The sequence below is a fragment of the Paracoccidioides lutzii genome, assembly GCF_000150705.2.
Source record: "Paracoccidioides lutzii Pb01 unplaced genomic scaffold supercont2.5, whole genome shotgun sequence".
NCBI classification, from domain to species: Eukaryota; Fungi; Ascomycota; class Eurotiomycetes; order Onygenales; family Ajellomycetaceae; genus Paracoccidioides; species Paracoccidioides lutzii.
This window is the reverse complement of record NW_015440951.1, coordinates 813,700-835,306: the sequence shown is the minus strand read 5'-3', so window position 1 is coordinate 835,306 and position 21,607 is coordinate 813,700. Positions and strand designations below refer to the sequence as shown.

The window sequence follows — 21,607 nt, the reverse complement described above, 5'->3', positions numbered from 1 at the left end:
GGGATCTTTTGTGCTGGATCTTACCCACCATATCTATGGGCTGAAGAAGATCACTGTGAAGAAATAAACAATATGTCCCGTCGGGCACTCCCAATTAGGGGGAGTTCGACGACAATTTCTGGTCTATGTGTTCCACTCATTATGCTTCGGTAGTAGTGGATATCAACACCTATGATCACCCTTTCTTCTTAGGCCTCTGCCACAGTTTAGTATCCGTAAAACAAACAACCATGAATATACAGCGCAGATATTGCCCAGCTATCGTGAAACGGGGCTGCAAATCTGGCCGAGTTCAATATCACGTGAGCTTCAAGTTGGATAACGTAAGCTGGTTCAAACAACAACTAAACGCGCCTGTGGCCAATCAGAGCTGCAGGATCGGGCCAAACAACAGGCCCAGAACAGCGCATCAAAGAAACATGGGGGTCATAATAACTCACCGTACTTCTCCGCCCCGTGCAAGTTGACCGTTTGCTCCTCCTCAACTACACAGTCTGCTATGTTGAGATACTTGGCCTCTATCTCATTGGAAGTCATTCTTCCGATCCAGCAAAGCATTTCTACCTGCTATCCAACCATGTCTTGATCGCGAATTTGGGCTTCGGATCTGAGCTTTGGTTTTGTTTACTTTGCGATGCCCAACACTCCCAGCACGTTGGCGGCATACGTTGTGCCACAACTGTGTGCATTCCCACTCGATCGATTGGGCAGGGCGGTGCTCACATATTCTCTAAGCTGTTCCGCACGCCTTCCACTACAATCTGGACCTCCTGTCACCTGTTATTTACGCCGGCGCAACTCGCAGCAGGTAGGCGCCTCTCTCCTCCCTCCTCCCTCCTTACCCCACCATGACTTCTGTTTCGACGTCAATCGCGGGACTGCCCCTTGAGCAGCTTACTCTCTACCATGCCGTGGATTCCATCCTCTCGTCGGTTCTCATATTCTATGGTCCTGTCATAACAGCCAATTCCACGGTGCGAAGCTCGCGTTTCCAGGCACACATTATCGCAAGCGGAGGGATCCAAAGTTACCCCCGAATTACAATTTCCCCGACGGCTCCGCTCTATGCCGCGGTCAACCACCTCCCCCGGGATAAGCAAGGCGACGAAGTATATCGAGGGCTAGCGGTTTGTCTCTTTAAATATTTTGGTGACTTCTCTGAACCGGTCAGATATGTGTTGCTAGGAACTGCGCGGTCTGGAAAACTCTCAGCACGATTGCCAAATACATTCGACGAAATTCATGCTGCAGAGTTAGCGAATAAGATGCTGAGGGTAGAGGATCCCACAGAGATTATACGCGATATCAGGAATTCCTATAGCGATAAAATTGTGCCATGGATTGACGTGGACCTTGTTCTCCCTCCAGGTTCCATCGTTCCCCCCCGGGTTCTCCGAATTTCCGATTGTGACATTCGATCGCAGGAAGATTTCGCCAACCAATATGGCAAATATAGTCCATTGATTGAGCAACTTGGAGATCCAGTGTTCCTTCCAACTTCGAAGCTGCGACACGCTCCATCACAGCCCACAAACTCGAGCAAATCCAAATTCTTCTCTGCTGCCCAAAAGGAGACTCTCCGACTTTCCATGTGTGAAGTTGTCGACACCGAAGAGAGGTATGTGGGGAAGATGTACGACTTAGTGCATAATATTATTCGAAAGTTTTGCCAGAAAGCCGCCGACAAATCGCCAACCAGTTCAAGCCCTGATGAGACTGCTTTGAAACAACTTTTCCCTCCCTGTTTAAGTGAGATTCTCGAAGTGAACATTGGTTTTCTAGGCGAAATACGTCAAATACTTGAACAGACGGAAAAAGACGCGCTTGCAGATGTGTCAAAGGACACGACTATTGACTCGTCGTCCTTTCGCAGAGACTCTCGGGGGAAAAGGGTGGACCCGTTAGGAATTATCCAGTTTGCGCATGCTCTAGTAGATTGGTTCCCACGATTCTCTCAACCATATGGAGATTACATGCGTACTTATCATGGCTTCTCCCAAACGCTGAACACTTTTCTGAATGATAACCAATCCAGCTTCTCGAAGAGAGTGTACGAGGCTGGCGAACAAAGAATGCGTTCGATATTAATGGAACCGGTTCAGCGCCTTCCAAGATACAACCTTCTTATTGATGCTATGACGAGTGCGCTTCCGTCTATCCACCCGGCTGTTAGAACTCTCCTCAAAGCCCGAGATATCATCACAGAAATCTGCTCACTGGATTCGCATTCTTCGAAAGACATTTCCCAGGATCTAAAACGGCTTCAGGGCCTTATTCGAGGGTTTCCCGCATCCAGCCTACCCTCTGGACGATTGATAACTGCTGTTGACTTTTACGAGCTATTGCCTCCTTTTGATTTAAACTCTCCTGGAGTAGCAGCAGATCCGGGGATCCTTTTGCTCTATGGGGACTACTTGATCCTTTTATCAAAGGAGATTGAAAGTAGGATGACCGCTCGAGGACTATATGCTGAGCTGGGTAAGCCCCCAGCGGCACGCACTGACGAAGAACCAGCACCTCTCGAGCTCAGGTTTGCTCAGGCGCTGCGCATAACCAATATTCGCTGCACCCAATCGGCCTGTGGGCGTATCTTATATCTTACTCCAGCAGGAAACTTTGTGCAAAATGAGCGTTCCCGTTCCGGAACTGCTATGGTTGCTTTAGAGCTTTCATCCACCTATGAAGGCAAAGCTTGCCGTTTGATTGAAGAAATCACTAAAGCCCGGATTGAAGGACGATTTCCCGAACAGTATCGGGAACGTAGCAAATGGGGTCTTCGAAGTTTTAAAGGGGGCTCCTCAAATCTAGGTATTTTGATCTCGGTATTCGAGGATGAACCGAAAGATACTGCTGGTCAAAACCAATCATCAACTCTAAAAGTAATTTTCGACGGGACAAAAGCTACCAGATCAAAAGAGCTGAGCCGGCCAGAAGTAGAGGTTATTGCGTCGATTTCAAAGATTGCGGATGACAGATATAAAATGGAAATGGAATCTGTGGTAGGAGTCTCCTTCACGGACTCTTTTGCTGCCGCGGATTTTGCCGCAGTTTTCGCGAATCGAGGTAAGTCATTCATTTCCATCCATATTTTTATATTGAAATATGAAAACTGACAATGTAGATAGTCAATAACCTTCTTCGCCCTTTGCATCAGCCAGAGAACCCAATCCTTACATCAGCGATTCTAAACACTAACTTCAACATCATTCGCACCATTGCTGCCTACCTTTTAGGCCATGCAAAAGTTGGACGTGGATTCAAGCCTCCCTCTCCGTCCAAGCTTCTATCAAATATTTGGAATGGAAGTCCAAAAAGTCAATTGCCACCTTCGAGATCACTTTTACCTGGCCCCGTTCTTAAAGAAATTCCGCAGATCCCTCCCCCAGCACTCGACCATCCCAATGCGAAAAGCTCTAGGCCCACATCTGCAAATGATTCCACTCTTTTTGGAGAATCTGTTGAAGAGACGACACAGGATCTGTTGAAGTCCCTGGAAGAAACTTTTGCCGCCTATGTTATTGCAGTTCGCTCAAGAAGTGGGAATATTGTTGGCCGCATACTTCGCTCACGAAAGCAGGCCGACCCTGCCGCTGTTAATGAGCTATGTAATGCACTTTTGGAGGATGCTGGGAAAATTCAGTTGGCAGCCGAATCTTCAGTTGACGTTTTGTTTGTTGCGTTTGAGACTTTCATGGCCAAAGCCTGGAATGAGCATATAGGACCTCTAATACCTCCAGATACATTGCGCGTGATGCAGTCCAAGCTTGATTCACTATATCCGGGAGATTTTGAGGACTATTTTCGCCGTTCCTTAGCAGAAATGAGCCCTCAGAACCGTCGAGCTCTGGCAGCGCTGGTAAAGCTACTTGCTGAGTTACTAGATGCTTCTGGAAATGATGGTGATCGCGGTGCCCTCACCGCAACTTTCTCAGAAATTTTGACAGAGAAAGGCAATCCCATGCAACACATTTCACTGCTTGATCGTCTAGTGGAGGATTTAGATCGGCTTTTTGATGACAGTGGCACATGCAGTGTGCAAATAGAAGGGAATCTTGTAAACGATCCCACTGTTCCGCTCACTAGAATTCAACCAATGAATGTAGGATCAGGATCAGTCGGATCGAACGCGTCATCGTTTAGAAAGCGGTTCGGTTTCGGAAGTACCAGGGACCGTGGTAAATCTGAAAATGAAGGTAAAGTTAGTTCTATTATTCGAACACTCAGCAAATCCAAAACACATGGAGACACAGACTCGCAGCCATCGAGTCTTTCGAAGGCATCTCTCTTTCGATCCAAGTCTATCGAAACCGATTCTCGTTTAGCCAGCCTGTTGCGGCCTGGGTCAAGGGAGCGCCTTCACGCTCATGGCCTTTTCTCTGCATCTGCGGAGGACCAATCCTTGCGGCCAAACAGCTCACAAAGCAATACACCAATTCTGGCATCCATCGGCGAGGATTACTCCATGGTTATACCTGTTACAAGAAAGAAAAAAAGGCGGAGCTCTCTTTCTGATTTGGAAGCCTTGCCAACCCAAAACGTTACGACTTTACTTCCCGCTATTGAATTAAGACGTTCTCCTACTCCAACATCTCCACCTAATCCCTTACCTTCGCTGGACCCCACTTCTCCACGACAATTGAGGCAAACAGATGGGGCAGGCCCAGAAACACCGAATGCAAATCCTGTTACCAATCCATCTCCCTCACGACCTTCGCTATCCCCGCGCAAGGAGAACATTCCGCTAACTCCTAGGACCACGCTTGGAGAAAGAACAGCTAATAGAAAATCGAATCCAATCGTTCCACTACAGCTTAGCCCCAAGCGGAGAACGGACCCTCCTTCCTATATTCCATCCCCTAGTATCAACCAGTTCAAGGATCGAGTTACTTTGGCTAGCCCATCAGATGGTGCCAACGCTAGGCCACAGTCATCTTCATCTCCTCAGCGGACCCCGAAATTACGAATGCAGAACCCTAGGAAGGTATGTAGATGTCCAAATTGGCCCACATTCTGGTATTTTGTTTGCTAATTGAATAACTCATATGAATAGCTTCGTGAACGTCTCCTAAATGAGAAAAATGCGATAGCTAATTCGGAGGCGGAGGTAATTGCTGAGATTTCTGCTCTTGCAGATGAACTAGCTAGCACCAAAATGTCCCCGATTAAGCGACGGCCAGCGACACCTAAGTCGGTATCGTCACCTCAGTCAACGATAAGCTCTACCGCTACTCTTACAAATCGGGCTCGTTCTCTTGAGTCCAAGGTGATAGCTATGCTGTCAGAATTGTCAGCCAGGACCTCGGTTCTCGAGAAAGATATTGTAGACTCCCTCCTCGTAAGTGAGAGGAGGGCTAAAAACCTCGATGAGCTCTATCGTGAGGCAAGCGCAGAAAATAGCGCCCTTTATGAACGGTTTAATGTTGAACTGAGTAAAGTCACCAAGGAAGTGCGACTTGGAGCTGGTGAGGAAGCGCTGAAGGCTCAGTTGAAAAAAGCTTTGGATGAAGTGGCGAGGGTTAAGAAGGAGAATTTGAGATTGAAAAGGGAGATTGGGGGGTTGAAGGCGCAGCAGCTCGGATTTGTCAATAAGGATGGGCTGAAGAGTGAGGAGTGAGGGCATTATGGTGGTGTCGACATGATATGGCATGGTATAGGTGATGGGATTTGGATGGGACTGGGAAGGCATGATTGACGGAGTCCTGGGATTGACACGATTGTACATCTGGATGGATGGGATACGAGGCATGGATTGGCCAAATATCGGGGAATATGGACCTTTTTGCATTTGGAATGTTTTCTTTCTGTCTTTCTTTCTTTTCTCCCTTTTCTTCCTGCTTCTATTTCCATCCCAAGTTGGCTGGCATTGCTTTGCTACGGTGTATTTTTTCAGGGCTGGGAACGTGAATTTGATTATTGGGCGTGATGGGGTTTGGAATATGGTTGGATTTCTGTTTTGAAACGCTCAAACTATGGCGTTGTTTAAATTGCAGTCTTCCTATTGGAATAGGCACTAAGAGTTTAATACATGTAAGGGGATGAAGTAATTGATGATTGACTTAATTTGCAAGTTTCCTGGGGGTTGCTTTTGCAGCTCTTCCGAAGAGTTCTGCAGGAATCATTATCTTCACTTCGTGCTGAGAATCTTTACGACAGTTACTGGCATTTATTAATTGGGATCTCGACCTCGCCATACGTCACAATTGAATTTTCTCTATTTTTCTGTGGGCAAGAGATGCGTCTGATTCATAAACGAATAAACATGGGCACCAAAAAGTAAAGAAAACACCGGCTTATTTACTAGGAAAACCGGGGAATCATTCAGTATTGCATTAACTATATGGACAGGAGATAGGTGAATTCCGATCCTCTTCTTTTTTTTTTTAATGTTGTTCTCAGCTGCGCCAGTAGAAATCTTCTTCGCCCCCTGTATCCAGATCGCTATCGTCGTCTCTCAACATCCTATCATAATACCTATCCTCAAACTCGTCATCTAACAGATCATCAAAACTGCCACGTTCGTAATCATTTGGTGTCCAATCTCTCCAATCTTCAAGAAGTCGTGCAATGGTCAGATGGCCGTTCCTAGATGCAAATCCAATGGCCCTGTGATATTGCCAGGCACCGTCCCCTTCGGTCTTCGCTCCATTCTCCAGCAAAAACTGCACCATGTCTAGCCGTCCGTGTTCCGCTGCTGCTTCTAGTGCTGTCCGACCTTTTGTTCCTGCCCGAGCAGCATCGATTTGTGCCCCTCTTTCTAGAAGCTGTTTCGCTATGCCAAGATATCCCTTTGCAGCTGCAAGCTGCAGTGCCGTCGCGCCAGCATCCGGCGACAACTGGCCATTCACATCTGCCCCTGCCGCGAGGAGCATTTCGATGAGTTCCAGATGTCCATGTTCAACAGCAGCCTGAAGTGCCGATCGTGGTGGGAGTTCATTAGGTCCTTCACCCCAGTGGTCAAGAGTTGGCACACCAATAGCTGCTAGGGCATTTACATCTGCACCATGGTCTAGAAATAACCGCACAAGTTCGACTCGCTTACGGCGGGAAGCAAGTTGAAGTGGGGTATCAAGATCGCGATGAACGCGGGCGTTCACATCAGCTCCATTGGAAATGAGCTTAGAGATTTCTAATTCCGTACATTTCTCGATTGCGACGAGCAAGGAGAGGCCGTCAGGACGGTATCTCGCGTCCAGCAGGGATTGCACAATTTCCCAGTTTCCCCTCATGATCGCGGGCACTAAGGCGGAACAACGGATCATGGAGGAGTCATGCCAGAACTGGTTTTTGTAATTTTGACCTAGCAAATAATGGTAATGAAGAATCAAGTTTGTATAACCGTAATATCCCCGCAGGGGCACAATGCAGGTATTCAACTCCTCGAGGTCGAGGAGGCAGCTCAAGACTGGCCAGCTTGCCCTGTATGCCGCACAACCGACTGCAGTGCCTTCGAATAAGCGGTCCACCTTCCCGAACTTCCTTTGACGCAGGAGGTTTCTGATGGGAGTGATGGAACTTCCTGCTTTAAAGTTGCAAACTGCAGCACAAAGTGCCGCTGAATCATATCGCGTCGGACCGTGCTTAATTGACCAAAACATCTGCTGCCATTTTTGGCCCAAGCACGAAGCTTCTAAAATTGATTCTCCATTGGGACCTGTGTCTTGGAGACTGGCCCCATTGGCAAGAAGAACGTTGACTAGTCCCTGCTGTCCTGTCTTGAATGCGGAGAAAAGTTCGCCGCCCTGTAACCTAGCACCGTTGCGGAGCAGGTATGCCGCCAGATTGCCATATCCAGAGTCGAGGCAAACTTGAAGAGCTGTGCAGCCTTTCCAGCTCTTCTCATTTATGTCGATCCCTCGGTCTAATATTGCCTGTACTAGAGTCTCGTTATTAAAGTCGACCGCTTGAACGAGTTCCCCACCTATGAAGTTAGCGCCTGCATTCAACAGAATCATGGCACCTGTATCCGATTTTGTTGGAGGGCAGAGCGTTTTTGGGAGTTTGTGAAGGGCTAGTTGAAGTGGTGTGTGAAGATGAGCTATGATTTTATTGAGATCAGTCTGCCTTCTGTCGCGAAAATGCAGTCCCAGAATCGGACCGTCTTCCTCTGGCACAAGAGTAATATGGGAATTGATGTTGGCGCCATTATCTACAAGGAGTTCTACAAAGCGTGAATCACATTTAGCAGCAGCCATGTGCAATGCAGAAAGTTTGCTCCCACAATTCGGATCAGCACCAAGTTTAAGAAACATCGACGCGATTTTGAGGGTGGAGTAATTTTGCCAGACAGCGGTCTGGAGAGCAGTGAACCCTGAGCTGTTCTCTTCGTTCACACGGGCGCCGGCAGCGAGAAGAAGCTCAACCATATCAGCTCTTCCCTGGTGTGCAGCAACTGTTAACGCATCTTGTAAGATATCACGATCCTTTCTGCAATCATGGAGAGACAGAAGATATCGTAGAATCCGAAGACCCTCACTCTCAGCTGTCACGATCGCTACGCCTTCGTCCGCAGGCTCTGCGATTTCGTCATGCGATGTCCGGTCCATGTGCTTGGAGCGACCGGCAGCGAATGTGAGAGGTGTGAAGCCTGAGACGGGATCATTACAATACTGGGGTGGAACCCATCGGCGAATATCCGCCCCATTTTCAACAAGAAGTTTAGCCATCTTCAGGGTTCCACGTTTCGCAGTTATATGCAGGGCTGAAGCTTCGTTATCCTCCGTAACACCATCGACGTCAGCCCCGGCTTTGACCAAGAGCCCAGCCATCTCAACGCAACGAGCTCCTGTATCAACAGTATATTGAATCGGGCGTTCGACAGTGCCCATCATGCCCCCTTGGATTGGCTGATCTGGGTCAGCACCAACTTTCAGCAGTGCTTCTGCTATGTCCAAAGAGGAGGTAACGATTGCAGCTTCGAAGAGACCTTCAACGAACGCGGCAGTGGTTCGGTCGTGCTCCTCAGAAAACACTTTGACCCACAGTTTTCGTGGTAGGTTGACCTCCCTAAACATGCGGACGATCCTCTCAAATTTGCTCTCTATCTCTTCTCCCTCCCCGTCCTCGACACCCTCTATCAGGTTGTTCGATAGTTGATAAGCTAGAAGACGAAAGACTTCCAACTTAGCTTCGAGCGTTTCCCCACCGCCCGCTAATATCTCCATTGTGGCAGAGTGTTCTCCAGCAACGCTCTGTGGCATTGATTTACCAATCTCGGCCGCAGCGCGGGTGATGCCAGCTGCATTACTGGTGTTTAATTCAAAGTTCCTTGAACCCACCATAGCCACGTAAGCCGTATTTTCTCCTTTTGCTATTGCCTTAATATTGCACTCCTTGAGGAGGAACATCATCTTGGTCGGATCTAAAGCTTTTTAGCTGCAAATCAATATAACGTGAAGTAACGAGGTGACCCGCACCCTTGATGTAAACATTTTGGAACTGAAACCAAGGAAGGGAAACAGGCCATGAGACTTGTATTGGAGGAGGAGATACAGCTCTGACTTCCTGGAACTGAATTGATAATGGAGAAGACACTGGAGTGTACTTCAATATCAGCATAAATGATGGTCTTCTCCCAGGAGAGCAGGTCATACCTCGAGAGACCACAACAGTGCTACTGTTGTCGTTATCACTGTCATCCTCATTGATCATCGTCGTATCGACATCAACGCAAGTCCATGTCTCGTCCACATCATCATCCATAATAGTGCAACTGCTGGAAACATTTGAAGAGCAGTTCAAGGTCAGTCTGGCGGATAAATACATGTCCATTAGCCAAGAACACATACCAATAAAAACAATTAGTTAACTGATCTGGTCGAAAGTTGGGGTGTCAATATATGAAAGATGGAAGTAGAGTCGCTGGGTGGAACTGGACGATAAAAGGTATCATAAAACGAAAATCAGTCCCCATGGAGTGGTAGGATATGCACTCTTCGAATAACTAGTTGTTATTAAAAGCAGATTGTCAGTCCTCGTATTCTCGTGGCTATGCAGCCAAGTCCGTGATGAGCGAATCAGCTACATAGTGGAAGAAGTGCATCCCAACCTTTGACCTATCCAACCATGCAGAGAATTTACATCATGTTCAAAGAAGCTACTTCGCAACCAGTGAATGCTATCGAAAAATGCAACTCTGCGCCATCGAATTCCCAAGTTCCCTTCCTGCGTATCCGATGCCTAAAGAATCCCTCGACGTATCTCTATGCCCAAATCCCGTGAAGCCAATTTCAAAACGTCTTCCTCAATCTTTTTAAAACTAATTTGCCAATTCAACGACCAATGATCTATCACACTAGTCTTGCATATCCCTCGTGTTAAGGTTACTGGCATCCTTTCGCCAAACGACGGAAATGCGAGTACTCTTTGCTGGCCTGTGGCTTCTGCGATGACAGGAATCGTGTACCTCAATTTGTCTGGAGCATGATGCCAGAAATGCTGATCTAATTTCTTTCTCGTCCTCAGTGTTCTGATAGATTGATTTTCCACTTTTCTACCGCCCCAACTAAAGCGATTCTTATGGTGCCATATCTGGTATTGTAGAAGTTGTTTTCTGACTTCTGCTAAGTCTGAAATTTTCATCGGCCGAACTACAAGGGGGATGGGTGTGTCCCTATATTCATAGGGCCATTCTTCTATCGGATGTGTTCGGGGAACCTTTTCGGCCCCCAGGCGTATCCAGTATCTGTTATCCCAGAGTTGCCAATCAGACCAGGGCACGCTGTCTACATGATCTGCAGTAGATAAATCAGGAAGTTGGAGATTAAAACTGGAAGTAGGCAATGGAAGACGCCTTGGGAACGGCGCGCGTGTTAGGAGCCAAGTATTTTGGAATTCTGAAATAGAAGCAATAGCGTCATTCTGCTTCCTAGACTTAAATGCCTTAAGATGCAAATGAGGTTCTGCATCCCGCTTCTTTGGCACCTTTACAGGTTCAAACTTCACGCCGTCGACTGTAAAAATGTCCATTTTAAGGGGAGTTGGTGCATCACCATTAATCGCTTCAGATGCAGGAAAAATTATTTGTAGCGCCGATTTGAATTTATGAAATGGTACATGATTCTTTTGACTCGGCAAAATGACATCCAAAAAGCGCCGTAAAGTGATGACTATGGCTTTTTGGGTCATAATGGAAGTAGGGTTAACAGGATCAGCCAGGCCTACCCCAAAGTTTTGAATCAGACGGGGGTTGGGAAAATTGATAACAAGACTGCCAGTTCGAAGATCGAGTTTGATGATTTGAGATTTTCTCAAAAAGATATTTGACTGCCTGTTGAGTTCCTCTGAGACTTGCTTGCTATTTTCGATTAGTTGTAATATTGACGGAGCCCGCAGCGCACGAGGAAGCATGTCATTGGACAAGAGATATCGTAATGTGTTACGAGAAGTGACGGTAGGATCAAAATTAGTTTTGTCGATTGCGAACTTTATGTTGTTCTGAAGACAGGTGGAAGTCAAGCGTGATTTTGGAAAGGAACTAAACGGTCGGAAGAGGTAAATGCCACCATCTGAAATGGGGAGTAAAATATCGTTGCTGTGGGGGGTGTTTGGATTAATTCCCCAAGCCTGTTTGAGTTGTGATTCGTCTGGTCGTTCTCTGTTGTGGACTGAATGTCTCCTTCTGGCCGGGTCTATCCTGCTTTTCACATTCTTGAGCTTGATAAATGACCCGCTTTCAGCCAACCCGTAGATGCCATGACATTCTGGTATATGTCCTACGCTGGCTACGCCTGTGAAACCGGATGCCTGACGTTGTCCCCGAACTAAGCGACTAAGTACTGTTTCCACAGTATCATCCTGATGGTGTCCCAGAAAAAGAGCCTGGATGTTATATTCCTTGCAAGCATGACCAAGCATTTGGTAGCGATATTTCCGGGCCGAGGTTTCAAAGTTGGATAGACTGGACGGGATAGTCCCGCTGGCCCAACGAAGGGTTAGAATTGAAGGCTCAAAACCTGAAACGCCAGTAAATATAACAGTGGACGATTAGCATACGGAAACGGACAGGAAATTCCATTTGAAAATGTCAACAGTAATATATCGTCTAAAGCCATACCCAGATCTTTAAGCCAACTCGCAACTTTATGTGCCTCCTCCGTGCTCCCCTCTCGAGCCTTGTGATCCACTATGAACGGCTTCACGTTTAGGTCGGGAATTAGGCGTTCCGAGATCAATTGCTTGGAGAGAAAGGCCAGTGCCATCGAATCTGATCCACCGCTGACAGCCAGTGCTAATAGGGGGGCGGCTACATTAGTAAAATGTTCATTTGCAGAAACCTATGGTATGGGGAGCACACCTATCCTCGACGGCTTGCTTGGTTTCTTGGAGACCCACCATATTTTCCACAGGTTTGTTACGGCCTCATAGAACTCATTGGGAGAGATAGGCATATGGCTATCAGGTCGCAAAGACCTCAGAGCCATTTAACCGGCAGAAATATTGACAAAACTTGTATTTCAATCTTTCAATTTTTCAATCTATTCGGAGAGTTCGACATATCACGTGACATACACATGCTGCTTCGGGACCAGCGAATGGATTTTGGCTGGCATATGTTGAAGTATAGTTTACGTGTATTGAGTTCAAAATAGAAGAAAACTGTTCTTTGTAACCTCAAGTCCCAATATGAATGCTGGATGGTGTATTCTAAGATCCTTCGTTACACGTACTCTATCAAGTTAAATAGAAATACCCTAATAAGCGTATTATTTCTATGGAACTCATTCTCGAGGTGATTCGAAATTTTCCTTGGCTTTTTATCATTAATTAGATTATTACCATGAGGGTTTGCGTCTATAAAAGGTTGGTAGTCAGGATTTGGGAGTTGCTTTGCCCATTGCAAGTCGGCATGCCGAACTTTCGGCCTTGGCCTTTTCCCAATGTTTTGTTGCCGATACACCACAACCGTAGAACAAAAGAGAGTTCCAGATGCGCTTCGACCGACCTCCTTTCACAACACCATACGAGAATGCGTTCATACACATTATTGTTGATAAATATGTGATACTGACACTGGCCAATTACACTTCATCAACTACCTGCGAGCGCCATGGCCGGGATTGAGCCTCCCGAACTGGAGCTGAGTCCGGCAGAGCCGTCCCTTTGGACGAGGTCGCTCTTAGTACGCAATGATTTCCTATTGATATATATATATCCATATTTATACGTACAGCTGAATCCTGCTTACATTCGTGCTTTTCGTAGTCTGGGGCTGTGGCAGGTCTTACAGTTGACATTTCCCTCTTCCCTCTCGACACAATCAAAACCCGCCTGCAGCAAGCTCGAAAACGCACAGTCTCCGCAACTAAAACCTCAACGCCATCTCTCCGTCAAGCCGTCCGCGGAATTTATGCTGGCCTCCCCTCCGTCCTCCTCGGATCCGCCCCTTCAGCTGCTAGCTTTTTTATCGTTTATGATGGTGTAAAGCGACACCTTCAACCCACTCCATTGTCCTCGACTCCTACGTCATGGCAACATACAGTCCTCACACATTCCCTTGCTTCATCTCTTGGCGAAATATCCGCATGTGCTGTCCGAGTTCCTACGGAAGTGATTAAACAACGCGCCCAAGCGGGGTTGTTTGGTGGGTCTACACTTCTTGCACTCAAGGATATTCTTTCGTTAAGACACTCAGGGACTGGGGGCACCACTGATAGACGGAGAGGAGGTTTGGGGCTTGTTATAAGAGAATTATACCGCGGCACATCCATCACCATTGCACGAGAGATACCTTTTACTGTTTTCCAGTTTACGATGTGGGAGGCAATGAAAGACGCATATGCGTCCCGAACAGCAGGATTAGATGCTGGTACCGTCACTGGGTCTGGATCGAAAGGTATATCTGCGGCGCCAAGTGCATTGTTCGGCAGCCTTGCGGGATCGATTGCTGCTGGCCTGACAACTCCACTCGATGTTGTCAAAACTAGAGTAATGTTGGCCAGGAGAGAAGGTAGTGATAAGGTGCGAGTGAGAGATGTTGTGTGCGGAATTTTGAAGGAAGAAGGAATTGGAGCGTTCTGGAGAGGAATCGGACCGAGAGTTGCGTGGATTGGAATTGGAGGTGCAGTGTTTCTGGGCAGTTACCAGTTTACTTGGAACATGCTTGAGGCCAAGCAGGATGGGAAGAAACACACCAGACCAGAGCCTCTGTGATGGTGATGTCAGACGCTCGGAAGTGACCATGTTGAAATCTTAGGATGAGTATATTTCTGATATTTGTACAGTACATTACAACATTTACATTTACGGCATCTAGATATAGACATAAGAACTATGTAACAGATAATGTAAATACGTTTCATTGAAGTTGGTTGACAGAATATTATGAGAGAGGTATGTGAGTGATAGACTTTCAACAAGTTATTTCAAATCTTTAAAAAAAAAAAGGGGGGGGGGGGGGGGGGGGGGGGAATTTATCTCTCAGAAATCCTTTTGTTTCCCACCCCATTCGCTGATACAGGAACAAGCAACTGCTGTTAAACTTCTCTCCTGTCAAACATCCAATGCAACCTCTGATCAGTTGCAATATTATACCCTAGAGGAAGATGTTTCCACCCTCGCCTCCGCTTTTCAACTAGGTACCTAGATTAGCACATATAACTGATAAACCCATATCACAATTTATATATATTACACAATCAATTCTTATGAAACACGCCTAACGGCAGCGGTGAAAAAGAAAAAATTCACCGGACAGGTCTTCACAGGATCCAGTGTCATTATCCCACGAATTAATACATTGTAGTACCCGAAGGCAGGGTGTGTGTGTAACACACGGTATAGATGAGACCAATTGCTTGTTTGTTTGCATGCAGTTAAACCCGTTATTAATCGCCTTAGATAATTGTTCACATATCAAATCTCATATAGAAGGTTGTCTTCTGCAGTTCGAACGTTTTCCACCTGCGAAGACCAGTTCTAGCCCGTAAGACAACTAAGGAACATAGAAATGGTGGCAAGATTCAAAGGAGAGACTCTGCAACAGCCAATAAAAGGCTTCGTCCGTATTTGGCCATTCGATGCTTTATACGTGGGAATAGAACTGCTTAGATATAGATTTGGTTGTTTGCGAAGATTCGTGACCTTTGTTCCGGGGCTGGCTGCACGGTCTGAGATGACCCATAGACCTGTGGAGTTGTCTCCGAAATAGCACTGGAAACTGAATTCTCATGGACAAGGTTAAGTTATATAAGCTCATTGTGGTGATGAAATATGATTCTGGTTTCTCGTAGTTTATGTGTATATGTCAAGATAGATCTTTGTGAATGGGGATGAAGTAAATACAGAAGCTCTGATTGGTGCGGAAGCTGCCAAGCCGTATTGGCCGTGTATGAAACGCCCGTATTTTAATTCAGTCGTTATAAACATGCCTAGGGTTGGACGTAAAACTGCTGTATTGGCCTGTAATGAACATATAATTTATGACATATATTACTAGCTCTATATTTAATTTCCGGCGGCTGATTATATAAGCGCGGAGATCAAGGGCTCCAACCACTCCGCGAGTCCTACAACAGAAACCCCAACTCTGTAGAGCAGCAGAGATTAAAATTCGAAACTATTATACGAGTCGCATGTTTTGAAATGATGTGCTTTCTGTAGATTTTGTCCCTGCCTTGGAGATTCCACCCACATGGCTTGGTTAAATTGCCTCGAAACTGACGCCGTCGCCTGAGATCACCGTGCACAGGCTGGCTGCGTCCGCTCATTTGTCCATTTCTCCGCTATAAAAGACCCCAATGGCGAGGAAGTTCAGCCAGCGGGTAAGCTATGGTTGGTTTTCCTGTTTCCGCTATGTCAATAATTGCTGCTTTGTGTTTGCAGCTGTTTGCGCAATGACTGCTAACTCCCAACTTTACCACAGTACTACCTATGCCAGATGCTCCTGGTGGTCATCGGCTCGGCGTAAATGGGCTGGCCGTTGATACTGGGAGCTCAATCTTGTAAGCCTACAACTTCTCATCTTTTATACCAAGCCAGGTCGTATAGAATTATCAACACTGGCGCAGGTCGCGCGGCTTTCGGCTCATTTTAAACAGCCAACGTCAGTATTGAGCAAGTAACTGACCTGTCGCATAGGTATTCTGCTGGCCGTGATGGAGTCATTTGTGCCTGGGATTTAAATCTTAGCCTCAGCTCTGGAGTTGCTTCCAACCTATTTTCGTCTTCTTCAGGCGCCGCATCCGCCAATTTGGTCTCCGATTCAAGTCCTAAATCCATAGAACCGACATCGTTCCGCCGCCAGGTTCAAGCGCATACCCATTGGATTAACGATATTGTCCTTGCGCAAAGCAACACAACACTTGTTTCTGCATCGTCGGATACAACAGTTAGGGTATGGCGGCCTGAGTCTGAGGATATGCAGTTACCGCCGACAATCGGCAAACATGGTGACTACGTAAAATGCCTAGCGACACCAGAATCGCATTCTCAATGGGTCGCTTCGGGTGGTTTAGACCACAAAATATATGTCTGGGATTTAAACGGCGCCGGGGAAAAGTTGAAAATTGATTTGTCCGAAGACGAACTTACAACTAAAGGTTCCTTATATGCTCTGAGCACAAAGGGGTCGATATTGGCGAGTGGAGGGCCAGAATGCGTGGTTCGCGTGTGGGATCACAGATCCGGGAAATTGATCACAAAGTTTGTTGGGCACACGGATAATGTGCGAGACATACTAATTAACCAAGACGGTGATACAATTATGACTGCGTCCTCTGATCAAACGGTCAAAGTGTGGTCCATGTCAGCTGGCAGATGTATGCACACCTTAACCATGCATAATGACAGTGTTTGGTCGTTGTTCTCAGATCACCCCCAACTATCCGTATTCTACTCGAGTGATAGGTCAGGTTTGGTTGCCAAAACCGATACGAGAAGGGCTTCAGATATTGACCAAGGCGTTTGTGTGGCTGCTTTGCAGGAAAACGACGGTGTCGTGAAGGTTATCGCTGCAGGTGATTACATATGGACTGCAACACCAAAATCAAGCATTAACCGCTGGAACGATGTCGATACAACAGCGGAAGCTGAACTGCCAGTTTTGTCATCACATCGACATACCTGCAGCGCGGCTTCCTGTCAGAGCGTTGGATCACCTCAATCTCTAAGTGAAGTTCCAGCGTCTATGGCAACGCCACGGAGAATTCCTCGGGAGTCATTTTTACAACTGTCAAATGCGGCTGCTTCAGTGAGTGGACTTGTGGCTCATGAAATACTGCTTAATGACGATCTGGAGTTGGTTGTTCCCTTTCAAGCACCAGAAGAAACAATAGTGGGACAGAATGGCTTAATCAAACATGTCATGCTAAACGACAGGAAGCATGCTCTGACGCAAGACACAGCAGGAGAGGTAGTACTCTGGGATCTCCTAAAGGTTCGTGGAAATCAAGTCGAACGCCCCTGAAAATTCCCTCCTAATATGAGTTCTACAGTGTATTCCAATTCAATCATTTGGCAAGCGTCATCTGGACGACGTTGCATCTGAAGTCAATACGACGGACACCATAGCTAACTGGTGCACCTTGGATACGCGCACAGGGCGACTGTCTGTGATTCTGGAGTCAAATCGTTGTTTTGATGGTGAAATATATGCGGATGAAACGGATATTGCTAATCTGAGCCAGTTTAGAGAAGATCAAAGGAGTGCGTTCCATCCCTGTCTTCTACCAAACCCCACACATATGATATACAACCCCTAACGTTTTGCATATCAATCACGCAGTTAATCTTGGGAAATGGATCCTGCGGCATTTATTTGCCGGCCTAATTGAAGAAGAAATCAAACGAGACAGAGAGTATCGGCAGACGCTCGAAGAAAGGTCAAGGGAGACGACTGGAACTTCACGCCTGAATGTCCCAGATTCAATAGAAGCTCAGAGAATACTCAACCAGAGTGTAGCCGAGGCTGGGCCTTATGGTGCAGTCCGACCATCATCAAATGGAATGCTCGCTCCCAGAACTCCTGGCCTTTCCATTGGATTTGCTACCCAAGAAGGGCAATCGGCCTTTTCTGATAACCTTGGAAGTGGCCCCCTAACTTCAACATCCACGGCTCACGTTAAGGACCAGAGTGATTATTTTGCCTCTTCTACCAATACACATACTGTAGACTCTCCAGACCCTAATGCAAAGACTCCATGTTCCGCAGAGGATGAATCACAATCACAGTTTGGAACCTCACTAGCAGACACAGAAAAGGAAGATAAGCCTGGTAAACGCAGTGGATCTCGCTTTGGCAAAAAGTTCCAAATGTCCTTCCCTAAAAAGCTAGGGAGAACCTCCACAGAAACGAAACCAATTATCGAGGAGAAAGCCGAGGAGTCCGACAAGTCATCTGAGAAGGAAAAAGTGTTCGATGAGAACTTGAAAGGGGTTATTGAGAAGATTAGGTTCGAATACGAGGAATACTTGAACGAACACCCCGGACGGCCCTTGGAAACTAGCATTAAGCCAAGCGCAGAAAATGAGACACCAACGCTTACATTACCCGCAAATACAGCAATTCTAATTCAGGAAGAACATCCCGAATCGGCCGTTCCTGCGGACCTGTACCGAGGGACGGTAGGGACTGCCGGCGAAGATGCTGATGAGCTGGAGAAAGCTGCTCCGAAATGGCTTGGAGAGTTTCTTTTACGCGTGAGTGCCCATGTTTTGCGACGGTGGAGCCGTCCTTTTTTATCAGCGGAATATGAGTACGAACTGACCAATTCTCGTAGAACACAATACCTTTCAAAGAAGTATCCAAAGTCGCATTCTCGTTGAAACCTTACAAAGACCTACTACCTCCCGTTGTCAATGCAGATGCGTATGTATCTCTTTAAATTTTTTTTTTTTTTTTTTTTTTGATTTTTCTATCAAAATCTCTCTGTATCCCAATGACCCTATTATATGCAATCTATTCCTCGATCTCACCGGTCCTTTTTAAATCTAATACTTTTCTCAAAAGCCTTGCAAACAACTCCGCTTCCCGTCTAAACGCCAACCGCATGCTCCGCGCCAAAAAACTCCTCGCATACGTTGTCGAGCGCATCGACCCACAAGACCCCAACGACCCTGATGCTAATCCGCTAAAACCGGAAGAATATCTGGAACTGTATTGTCAAAACACCGTAAGTTAGATCCCATCAATCCTAATTTGGTCGGATAGAAACCCACCCAAACATTCAACCTCTTGGCCCAAAGTGAAAAAAAGAAAAGGGGCAGTCTTAGGATCTTTCTCACCTGTACGACATCGGCAACTAACCTCGCAATTACTAGCTCATCCCGCCCGACATGACCCTCTCCACCATCCGCACCCATATCTGGCGAACAGGAAATGATATGGTCCTGTTTTACAAAGCCAATGGCAAACGGGAGATTCCCATGCCACGCTCAGAAGCCACAACTCCAGCTCAAGCCCCAATTTCAACCTCTCTAGCAAAAGTTGGGAGCGACGATGCAGATTTGCCGATGAAGATGTCGATGCTTGGCGTATCAGGGGTGTCTGATGCTAACGTGGCTGGTGGTGGTAATGGTTCCGTGATATCTGCGACATCTAGATCAGCATCTACTACAGGGGCGATAGAAACTTAGGCACTAAGTGTGGGTGGATGCTGCGGGGAGGGATATTCACGGGCCTTCTTTCTATTGAGCCTTGTTCGTATGTTTTTCCTTTTTTTCCTCTTCCATTTCCACATTTCATGCCATTAATGTTACTTCTAATTTTGGGGACTTTTCTATGTGTCATTCGTCTGCTTCTCACAGAGGCGCAGGTGGATCAATTGCATATATTAGAATGGATAGCCTAGCTGCTGTATGGAGGGGAGGCGGCGGGTGTGATTTATTTCTAACCTCTCCGTGTACTTTGCATCCGATCACGATAGCATACGTATATATTTGGAGCAAACTTTGGGTATATAATTTTATGAATAAACCGGCTACCTCATCACGCTCCTTACACAGCCATCTTTCTATTCCTGTCCAATAAATAAATAAATAAATAAATAAATAAATAAATATTTATTTTTATTTTATTTTATTTTTGGAATAATAGGAAATTGAACAGGAAGAACAAGGGGAGTTCTCACAACTCGTCCCATCCATTCCCATCTACACATTCTACAACCCGATCTCCCTCAACCCCTACGACAAAGCATCAAAACGCTTAAAGTCCAGCCCATCCTCTCCAAGCGCCCTCTCCAAGCGCCCAAGCGAACGCATCACCCAACTGCCTGTCCTTAATTATATAGTCCATGTCTTCTCAATGGCTTCTGCCGTATCCCACGTCCACCACCCTGTTGCCCTCCTTATCCCAGAAGTAATGGTCCACCACCCCTAGCAAACTTAGGTTTGGTGGCATCACGTTCGTCATAGGTACCGCCCTAGTGAAAGATGCAGCGTATCTTGCCGGTGGTCCACCTACCCACGAGAAAGCTCTCGCTTGCCTGAGATTATGTTTAGTTAATGGATCTTTTATAAGGATTATCTGGCCGCCTATGGGATTCTCGTTGCAGTTGGAACCCGTTTCTGCTGACTCAGTGTGGAACCATTTGACATAGAGCGCAAAGCCGAGATTTGTCTTTGCGGCAGGAATGTCACGTTGCAAGTAGGTAGATGTCTACTGCTTGTAGCGAGAGACCTAGTCTCGTATGGTGTTTTGTAATGTTATCCCTTCTATTATTGAAGAAATCTACAGATTCCGTTGATAGTTATGGGGTTCCGTTTCCTGGCATGCAGCCCGATCATATCGCGGCGTAGGCCCGGGGACAGCGGCTAAAATTTATATGTTTGTTTAGGCCTACCACAGATCGCAGCTCGGAGAGATACAATGGGAAGGCCGATCATTCCCTGGCTGCTTGAGGGTTGGGGATTCCTCTTGGTGAATGCGTATGAACAAGTATACCCCTTGGTTCCTAATGGATAAGGTATACAGGCTATGGAATAGTTATCAAGTAGACTTACCCAGAGATATTCCCAGTCTATATCAACTCCTATAATGAAACTCACCGCTCCGCCCGACTTCCATCTCAAAAAAAAAAAAAAGAAAAAGAAAAACCCATCCCCCAACCGGGGACAAAAGAACCACCACTCAAACAAAAAGAAAAGTCAAAAATAAAAATAAAAATAAAAAATAAAAATAAAAATAAAAACTCACCAACCGCCCCAAGCCCTTTCACCATATCCTCCACATTCCCCACCCACCTCTTCCCTCGACTCCTCCGTCCGCCAACCCTTCCGAAAACCAGCTCGTATGCGCGCCCCCCCCCCAATAGAAATCATAATCCTTCGTTCCCGGCGCAAAACTTGGCTCGTACATCCTTTTACGATGGTGAAGAGCTAGCTCCTTCTGCCACTCGGCCGCGGTCGTCCGGGTAGGTTTATTGAAGAGGGCTGATGTCATGCATGCATGCATGCTAGCGTGATGTGTGTTGAGGGCGCGACCTGGGCGGGGGAGAGGTAGTTGGGGGTGTCGGGTGTGGGGTGTCCGGTTGTTGCTTATATGAGAGGCGGAACGGGGTTGGATTTGTGTGGTTACGATTTTGAGGATGGTTTTTCAGCGTTTACCTGTATATCTTGTCTCTTTGTCATTGCTAGGTTGGCGAGGAGGAGAGAAAATCGAAGGAATTTGGTG

General features: G+C 46.6%; 6 protein-coding genes across 6 annotated transcripts; 3 read left to right on the top strand and 3 right to left on the bottom strand.

The window, feature by feature from the left end:
• Window positions 1–848: 848 nt before the first annotated feature.
• PAAG_02432 (hypothetical protein) lies at window positions 849–5,614 on the top strand (the record flags this gene model as incomplete). Its single annotated transcript, XM_002795680.1, has 3 exons — window positions 849–3,063; window positions 3,126–4,981; window positions 5,051–5,614. 3 exons carry the CDS (start codon window positions 849–851, stop codon window positions 5,612–5,614), a joined length of 4,635 nt encoding a protein of 1,544 aa, XP_002795726.1.
• Window positions 5,615–6,392: 778 nt separating this feature from the next.
• Window positions 6,393–9,699, bottom strand: PAAG_02431 (hypothetical protein; the record flags this gene model as incomplete). The annotated part of the gene is made up of 3 exons (XM_002795679.1): window positions 6,393–9,358; window positions 9,414–9,530; window positions 9,591–9,699. The coding sequence occupies 3 exons, from the start codon at window positions 9,697–9,699 to the stop codon at window positions 6,393–6,395; spliced, it is 3,192 nt and encodes a 1,063-aa protein (XP_002795725.1).
• Window positions 9,700–10,176: 477 nt separating this feature from the next.
• On the bottom strand, window positions 10,177–12,419 carry PAAG_02430 (PP-loop family protein; the record flags this gene model as incomplete). Its single annotated transcript, XM_015844638.1, has 3 exons — window positions 10,177–11,951; window positions 12,053–12,226; window positions 12,293–12,419. 3 exons carry the CDS (start codon window positions 12,417–12,419, stop codon window positions 10,177–10,179), a joined length of 2,076 nt encoding a protein of 691 aa, XP_015701686.1.
• Window positions 12,420–13,045: 626 nt separating this feature from the next.
• On the top strand, window positions 13,046–14,148 carry PAAG_11493 (hypothetical protein; the record flags this gene model as incomplete). The annotated part of the gene is made up of 2 exons (XM_015847136.1): window positions 13,046–13,117; window positions 13,201–14,148. 2 exons carry the CDS (start codon window positions 13,046–13,048, stop codon window positions 14,146–14,148), a joined length of 1,020 nt encoding a protein of 339 aa, XP_015703268.1.
• A 1,719-nt stretch (window positions 14,149–15,867) lies between these two features.
• Window positions 15,868–19,569, top strand: PAAG_11492 (hypothetical protein; the record flags this gene model as incomplete). Its single annotated transcript, XM_015847135.1, has 7 exons — window positions 15,868–15,938; window positions 16,075–17,371; window positions 17,430–17,640; window positions 17,720–18,633; window positions 18,714–18,802; window positions 18,944–19,106; window positions 19,255–19,569. 7 exons carry the CDS (start codon window positions 15,868–15,870, stop codon window positions 19,567–19,569), a joined length of 3,060 nt encoding a protein of 1,019 aa, XP_015703267.1.
• Window positions 19,570–20,665: 1,096 nt separating this feature from the next.
• On the bottom strand, window positions 20,666–21,388 carry PAAG_02428 (hypothetical protein; the record flags this gene model as incomplete). Its single annotated transcript, XM_015844637.1, has 2 exons — window positions 20,666–20,748; window positions 21,178–21,388. 2 exons carry the CDS (start codon window positions 21,386–21,388, stop codon window positions 20,666–20,668), a joined length of 294 nt encoding a protein of 97 aa, XP_015701685.1.
• Between the last annotated feature and the right edge of the window lie 219 nt (window positions 21,389–21,607).